This window comes from Nanorana parkeri, unplaced genomic scaffold (assembly GCF_000935625.1).
Source record: "Nanorana parkeri isolate BGI_ZX_2015 unplaced genomic scaffold, ASM93562v1 scaffold269, whole genome shotgun sequence".
Classification (NCBI taxonomy): domain Eukaryota; kingdom Metazoa; phylum Chordata; class Amphibia; order Anura; family Dicroglossidae; genus Nanorana; species Nanorana parkeri.
The window spans coordinates 350576-359238 of NW_017306537.1; the positions used below are offsets into that span (position 1 = coordinate 350576).

At 42.3% G+C, this 8663-nt stretch overlaps 1 protein-coding gene across 1 annotated transcript in view; it reads right to left on the bottom strand.

The window, feature by feature from the left end:
• The window catches only part of POLDIP2 (DNA polymerase delta interacting protein 2), a 12122-nt gene that overhangs the window by 864 nt on the left and 2595 nt on the right, over positions 1-8663 (bottom strand). Inside the window, exons 4-11 of the mRNA XM_018557164.1 lie at positions 7406-7503; positions 7205-7301; positions 5119-5194; positions 3916-4023; positions 3692-3828; positions 2306-2332; positions 689-814; positions 441-520 (exon numbers count right to left, since the gene is read on the bottom strand). Of these exons, the coding sequence (XP_018412666.1) occupies positions 441-520; positions 689-814; positions 2306-2332; positions 3692-3828; positions 3916-4023; positions 5119-5194; positions 7205-7301; positions 7406-7503 (749 nt within the window). The remainder of the gene's footprint in view (positions 1-440; positions 521-688; positions 815-2305; positions 2333-3691; positions 3829-3915; positions 4024-5118; positions 5195-7204; positions 7302-7405; positions 7504-8663) is intronic.

An 8663-nucleotide genomic window follows, 5' to 3' on the forward strand; every position in this document is an offset into this window, starting at 1 on the left:
CCCCCCCCCCCCCAAAAAATGATCATGGTGAGAAGACTATAAGCTGGACTTGCATAATACAATCCCCTTTAAAACACAGATGGCCTAGCTCACTCCCCTCATCATAAATGAGTCAATTTACAGACTGCAAACGGATAGAGCTGGTAGGCCAGGTCTGCTGGGAGCCAGTGCTAGGTTTACATCCTCTTCTAAATTTCTTTCACTATGCCCCTTCCATGTGCTGTTGACCCCTATTAGAAATAATGGAAATAAAGGCAGAAGAAGAATGTACCCTTCTGCCTAAGGTTTTTGTACATGGTTTATATATTGCATTCAATTTCTTTAGTTTACTATATTTTTCTATTGGACACCAAGAAAATATGTAATTGGACTTTTGAATTTCATTAATCCAAACAATGAATGTAACATTTCAGCTTACATACAAGCACAATGTAACTTACCACATATGGCCGCTGGAGGCCTGTAGAGACACATGACTACTGTACTGAAAAGCTGGCTGCTCCTTTGACAGAACTGGCTCCTGAAAGACACCAAAATGCAGTCCGAGTGTAAAAAGCACATCGATAAAAATCAATGATATTGAACCAAATTTAACATGCCTGCATGGTTTTATGAAGGTCCATGAGCAGGTAGATAAATTAACTTAACTCGTAGGACCACTGCAATCTACAGTGTACATAAAACTTACCCTGCCAACAACACCTCGACCTCTCACAGTTTCTAGAGTTCCAGAAAGACTGAAAATCCGCCAGTGACGTTCTCTCAGCTGAACAACTTCAGCACCGAGATTCTCCAAGCGGATGCAGTAACGCCACTGCGAAGGGCAAAGCAAACATTAAAATGTTATAGTAAAGATACCTTACTGAACCATTTAAGCACTGCACTATATACAGGTGAAACTCAAATAATTAGAATATCGTGCAAAGTTCATTTATTTCACTAATGCAACTTAAAAGGTGAAACTAATATATGAGATAGACTCATTACATGCAAAGCAAGATAATTCAAGCCGTGATTTGTCATAATTGTGATGATTATGGCTTACAGCTCATGAAAACCCCAAATCCACAACCTCAAAAAGTAGATTATTACATGCTATCAATAAAACAAGGATTGTACATAGAACAATATCGGACCTCTGAAAAGTACAAGCATGCATATGTGCTCAGTAATTGGTTTGGGCCCCTTTTGCAGCACTTGCTGCAATTACTTTTGCACGATATTCTAATTATTCGAGTTCCACCGTTATGTCAACTCTATGATCAGTATAAATGCCCAGAAACAAAAGTCCATTACTGGGAAGGATAGAAATAACGGGAGCCACCATAGTTCTTCATTTCCTCTTCATGTGCCTAGTTAAAGAAGATCTCCAGGCAGAATTACTCTTAACTCTTGCCGTGAGGCTACCCCCGCATTGCAAAGGTTAAGTGCTGAATTTTATCTAGGGATGCACAGATACCGTTGTTTTGAGTACCTATACCGGTACTTCCGGTAGCATGGAGCTGGCTTCCGGGGCAATCAGTAAGCCAGGCAGCGTGTCATTACCCACCGCCTGGCTTCCTGATTGGCTGGGAAGCCTGCTTCCCAGCCAATCAGCATGGAGCCAGCTTCCCGGCCAATCAGGAAGCCAGATCCTTACCAAAGCCCAGCTTCCTGATGATTGCCCGGGAAGCCGACTCCATGTTCCCTCGTGGCACTGCCGGCCACAGGAAATCTCCCTCTGATTGGAAGTATGGGGGTAAGTATGGGACGATTTGGGCGAGTACGACTACTCGATCAAATACTCGCCATCGGCACCGATATTGGTATTGGTGCATCCCTAATGAAGATAAAAAAAAGTTATACTCACCTGAACCTCACAGCCGGCTGGCTGTTAAGACTGGTCCCTGCAGCCTGCATTCTCCTACGCTCCAGCGATGGAAAGTTCCTGGATGTCCTCACGTCCTATACACTGTATAGAATGTGATCAATAATAGGACCATAGACCACTGGAGTGGAGAGAGAAACTCCATGGGCCGGTCTAACAGATGGCTGCGCAGTTCGAGTGAATATAACTTTTTTTATTTTCATCCCTAGAGGAAAATGCGCATTTAACCCTTGAAGTGCGGGTGTACCCCCACTGAAAGGGTTACGAATGATTCTGCCCGGATCTGTTGTATAAACAATGACCCAGTGAAAGTTTGATCTCCCAACTTGCATATTTATTCCAGGCCATTGACTTGATTGGCTTGCACCAACAGCTCAGCTTTAAGGAACCTTTACTAAGAATGGGAATAGAAAACACTGAAAATCAAAAGATATTTACCCAATACACATGTGAATTTTGGGCTTCCTATAAAGGAACAGAGAAGGTAAATGTTAGATTACACACAGTTAATACAATAATTACTGCATTACGCTCAAAGTATAAACTTCACTACAGGCAGACTTATTGGTAAATGTAAAAGTTTGCAGGAATAACTTGTACGTCATAAAATACCTTAGTAAAAAAATAAAATAAAAAATAAATAAATATAGGAAAACACAATAACTGCTCGTGGAGACATGACAAGTGAGCAAAATGAGGAGAAATCCAACCTTCAACCATTGCCACCAACACAGGTATCCCTCCTCTTAATACAGTGATTTCCCCAAAAGTCCTGTGAAACAACTAAACGCTGGGATTTCCACCCACCTCATATCACAGTGACAGCTGCAACTACAACATGAAGTCAAAGTGAATCTGCCAAGCAACACCACAAGCACTAATAAAATCCGCCAGTGGTTTTAACCCTTCTGTACAAAAAAAATAAAAAGGGAAAAAGTTATGGTTGGTGTTTTACTACAATGCATAACCTTGATTAAAACTAGGGATGCACCGATACTAGTATCGGTGCCGATACTGTGTATTTGGGCGAGTACTAGCCCCGATACTTCCTGTAGCAGGGGGCCGGGCAGCGTGTAATGACGCGCTGCCCGGCTTCCTGATTGGTTGGGAAGCTGGCCAATCAGGAAGCTGGGTGCCGTGTAAGGACGCAGCGCCCAGCTTTCTAATTGGCCGGGAAGCCGGCTTCATGCTCCCTCATTACCTCATGATGAGGGAGCATGGAGCCGGCTTTCTGGCCAATCAGGAAGCCGGGCGCTGCATCATTACATGGTGCCCGGCTTCCATGATTGGCCAGCAAGCTGGCTCCAAGCGTGGGGGCGGCTTCCTTACTAATAGGGAAGCCGGGTGGCGAGTCTTTACATGCTGCACGGCTAATCAGGAAGCCAGGTGGCGAGTCATTACACACCGCCTGGCTTCCTGAATGGGACTTCCGGTACTCGGTATCGGCGAGTAGAGAAAAAAAAAACCATCGGTACTCGTACTCGGTAACGAAATACCGGTATCGGTGCATCCCTAATTCAAACTATGTTAAAAAAAATGCATACTGCATCCAACATGTGCCAGAAAGGAAATCATTCTCAACACAGATACCTACATGAGTAGCCTTAGAGAAAAGTTACCACTGTTGCCATGGTAGTGACATCATTACAGTGAAAAGACTTCAGAGATTTATCTTTACTAACCCAAACTTACTAAGTAGCTTAGGGGATCAGGGGACTGCAACTTCTATCCGAGGCTTCTCACACACATATTTGGTATTTTTTATAGATTTCTTTTAAAGCCAAGCCAACACACCACAGTGAAAAATTAGTACATAGTACAGACCCTCATCCCCATGTAAAATGGGATCACAGTGACCCGAATATTCTCAGTAGTCTCCCTGTGAACATCTGACAGCTCCAACCACGGATGATTCTTTTCCTGCCAAGCACGCAATGTTTCCCGTGCAATAAATGGTGGCACTGCAAGAGTAAAATGGTCATAAAATCAGAGAACTCGAGCTTCATTTTAACCTGCATAAGGGAATCAAAATGTATATTTTGTTTTACCTTTGGCTTGTTCAAAACTCAGGAATCTCTCAAACAGTTCATGCTGTATGGGAACTTGATCAGTAGAGTTGTACGGAAGTATGTCTTCATGACTTACATAATCTAAACCTGTGGACAGACGATAGCAAAAAGGAATTATACAAAAGGGACATGTAAATTTGTAAAGCACTTTTAATAATGTTACCATAACCCTATGATATATTGCTTCTTACAAATGCCTAGGAAGCAAGCAAAACCACATCAGACAATATCAACCCCTTTCCCACCTGCAATCTGTATATAAACTTTTCCCAGCACGGTGCACCATGCTGGGGATATCTTTATAAATAATCAGCCGATACTTTGAAAGACTGATGGCTCTCAATCTCAGCTGTCACTGGCAGCTCGAGTCCCCACCGATGATTGGAAACCAGGCAGAGGAGTTTCCCGATTGAGTGATCACTGCAAGTTATGACAGTTGTCACATGCAGGCTGGAGGTTTCATTGAAACAAATCAGGCAGCAGTTGTGTCTGCAGTGCCATCTTAATACTGTAATTGTCAGATACAAAAAAACAAACAAACATTGAAAACATTTACATACATATTTACATTTAGGTATGCAAATTAGTCCGAGTTATTGTTTAGTTAAAGGAGAAGTATGGGGTCAGTGTTTTTCCCCATAGTTCTCCTTAGGGTAAGGGGAGGACACAAACTAGCGTCCTCCTGTTACCCTAAGCTCAGTATACCGCAAGCTACAGCTCGCGGTATACTGAGACGCAGCAGCGGATCCCGACTTAGACGACGGGATCCGCCCAGCTGCGTGACAGCTGGCTCTGCCTATCTAGAGGCAGAGCCAGCTGTACCCGCCCCCTCCCCCGTCCGTTCCGCCAGTCAGCGCTGGCGGATCAGAGCGGGGAGGGGGGAATCCAGCCCCTCCCCCTGTCACGGCAGAGAGCCGTGACAGAAGAACTATGAGGTGAGTGAAAAGCACTCACCTCATAGTTCTCCTTTAACAGATGCATGCTGACACTGCTCAATTTGGCCTGGTCATAAAACAGTTAATAAAATCAGTCCTTCTACATCTATATTTACAGTCTGCTGGATTGAATTATTGACTATCTGCATTGTTTGGGTATTCGCAATGAAGAGATTTTCAAGAAGACTAAAACGTACCAGTTATGGGTGGACTGGCCTTTTAACTGATATTTCATTCTCTCACTTACCGGGAATTGCATACAAAGCCCGGCTGTCATCATGATTTGCAAGAAACGTCACTGCCTCCGTCTGTGACCTCTGTGACTAACAGGAAAATAGAAATCAGAACTTTGTATTCTTATAAACACACCAGGGATTGCTAACCATTGTGCGAAGAGCAACGCTGTGCAGTAACCCATCAAAGAGAAAAAAATAAAACCACTTTTGTTTTATTTAGTACCATCCACCAAATTACTGTACAAAGCGAGGACATTTAGGTTGTAACAATAACATAAAACACAGTCAATTCATTTGAACAATACAAATAAGAGCTCCACCTTAGTACCCATTCACACAGGCGTTTAACCGCGCGATTTCCGCCACAAAATCACGCAAATTTGCCACGCGATATCGCGAGAAGTTGCCGTTCAATGATATTCAATTGAGCTGTTCTATTGTAAAGCTGGCTATCGCTTGTGCTGGACCCCTTTTCCCGCTGATGTCGCGCGGTTTTTTTTTTGCATGCAGCCCGACGGTGAAGGCCGTGCGATTGTTGCTGGAACGTTGCCGGGGCCTAATAGTGTATGATCTAAAAATCACTAATCTCATTACAATCTCACAGTGGTAACTAAACTTGAAACCTTGTCTGATTGTTTTAATATCTGTTAAAGTGACGTAAAAAAAAATGACATCTTCAAAAGTACAATGTAAATGCAGTCCAACAAGACCCTGCAGTCATAAATAATGTGTTCCAATCAACAATGTCCACGTTCCCTGGACCACCAGTAGACTCATTTTTGAAAACTTGATTTTTTCACACCCTGACTTCATTGAACAGATAAAAACTAAAAAGGTAGAATTGAGATTTAAACCTAAAGTTATACATTAGCAGAGCATAGGCCAGTTGTAAATAAAATAAATGCCTGTACAGATAACGATCTATCAACTTGGCAGTATGTTTAAGCTGCACATACACTAGGCGAATTTCGATGGTTTTTAGTGTACCGGCCGAAATTCGCACAGTGTGTGGGGCTGTCGGCTCCCTTTCAGTCGGCATTCCTCGATCTGCTGATCAAAGGAGCCGGCTGGAAAATCTTTGTGCGATCAGAGCGGTCAGTCAATGAGTTGCCCGCTCTGATCAGGTATTCTGACAGGTGCCGGTGACACCTGTCAAAATACAATGCAAACAGCAGCAATTCCTAAATCAACACACTGTTTGTGTTGATGGAGGACTGGCGTCAATTCGCGAGTTGAACAAAAAAAAATTATTGATAAAGTCTATGGCCAGCCTTACACTCTAGACATATATCCTGCCTGTTACCTGTTATGTTGACTCACGTACCTGGCTACATACAGCAGTTTCTCAGCTGTACAAAATCAAGGTGCCAGGCCTTGGTCAGATGCTCCCTATGGATTTTGTTTACATACATTTAACAATGTATCACTGTCTGCAGTCTAACAGGCAAGCAAAGATTGTGCATAGGTATCAGGTATGACAGGTTTGAGGGCCTGTTCACATGATATCAGGTCCTGATCAGGTGCGGATCTGCAGACTGATGTAGTGCGTTTTTGCCGCGTTCAAGTAAAAGTTTTTTTTTTTTTTCTGGAGTGGGGCTGTTAGTATGTTAGCTGCAGTGCAGTGCGTTTTGGACGTGTTTGCGTTTCCGGACCTGACAAAATGTGACATGCAGTATTTTTTCTGTCGTAAGCTGAACGGACTGCGCACGTGAGAACTGGAGCCCATAAAACACATAGGGATACATTGGGATGCATTTTGAGTGCAGCAGCAGTACAGAGCCGGTCAGCACACAAAACGGACGTCGTGTGAACAGGCCCTTATTGAGTTTGTAGAAAGTAAAAGGTGTAATTTCATGAAACACATAACCTTGATATAAACCCATGCAGGAGAGGGAGGATCTGTGATCAACAGCCAATAGAGCAACAGGCCCAACATAAAAAAAAAAATCCTAATCCTAGGGGGGAATATCCTGGGCCTAGGACCCTCATTTGTAAAATCCCACATTTCGCTAAATGCAATGAAAATAATTTAGAATGGTAACTCTCCTTAGAATTATGTTTTGTTTCTCCCAATATAATTTTGTATCTCATACTTACTATATGTGGGCAGTCTCTGGCATCTATTAGTACTTGATAGTAGGTATGAGTTTTGCCCTTGACCTCTTTGGATCCGTGAGTCGCTGAAGTCTCTGTCCTACAAATGCAACACACATACTTTTTAGATGAACCAAGAGCAAGCGATACATAATAAGATTTAGCTGACATATAAATTTTAAAAAATATTTATACCAAACTCACTTTTCTGAGACAGGAGAAGCAACATCTCGATCATAAAGTCTTGCTTGCCATGGGAACAGAACAATGCCTCTGTATCCAAAGACACTGTGAAGGAAAAGCTGCAACAAATACATATAATGTTTAACAACTTATATACAAAGTAGCTTAGTATTAACCACAAAAGTTACCAATCAATATTTATTCCTGCTCTTTTAGCATGGAGGTGTTTCACAGCTTTGACATTTTCTATAGGTTGTACTGGAAGAAGAGAGCTGCACACATTTGTCACACACAAAGTTGGATTATTATTACATAGTATTTATATAGCGCCAACAGTTTGCACAGCGCTTTACAATATAAGGAAGACATCACAATTCAAGACAAGATGGTAAAGAGGGCCCTGCCCCTGAGGGCTTACAATCTAAAAGAGGAGGGGGAAATGATACATGAGGAGGGATTAAGACTATTGTGTTTCACACTGGTTTAGTGAAGGGCTTTACATTTTCTTTTAGCCTACCTAACCATAACCACGTTTTACTTTCTAGCTGCACCCTAAGCCCTACTCCATAGAAGCCATTGTTTCCATGCATAACACCAACAATTGCTCAATAAGACTGAAAACAGTTGTATTTAGAACAAATAGTTCTATATTATTAGGCTGCCTATGTGCTGTAAACCAACAGTTCTGGATGTACAGTGAGCCCAGGGGCATAAAAGAAGAATTTGCACTATACAATGGGAACAGCCTGCTTATTTTGGGTGAGCACACTATTACCTGTGAGGCCATACTTTCTCATCTGAAAATATAAATCATGAATCATTTTAGGAGTCAGGGGGAGTCTATACTAAGTCTGTATGAATCTCACAAAGGCTTCACAAAGACTGCCACTTGAAAATCTTTTCTTTTCCAGTCTGGGCTTGCTTAGCTGTGGAGTGGCCACACAGAGGCTGCTTATTTTCTTTTTTTCCTCATGTGCAAATGGCTGCTAGAGCCAGGGGATCAAAGAGGGTTGCCTGTTTAAATACATTTACATCAAAGGCTTTGTTATTGTGCTAGAAAGCCCGGCCTGTGATCCATACATTATAGCCACACAGTCACTTCACTTTCTATTAGGGATGTTTAGATACCAAGTACTGTACATGTACTGATACTTTTCCAGCTCCTGGGCTAAAATAGAGAAAAATTCTAAAGTTAGGAGGCAGCTGTCATTTTTAAGGAGCATGCGGAGCTCATGGGATTTGTGCATCCCTGTTTTAATGTATAATTAAAAAAATATTA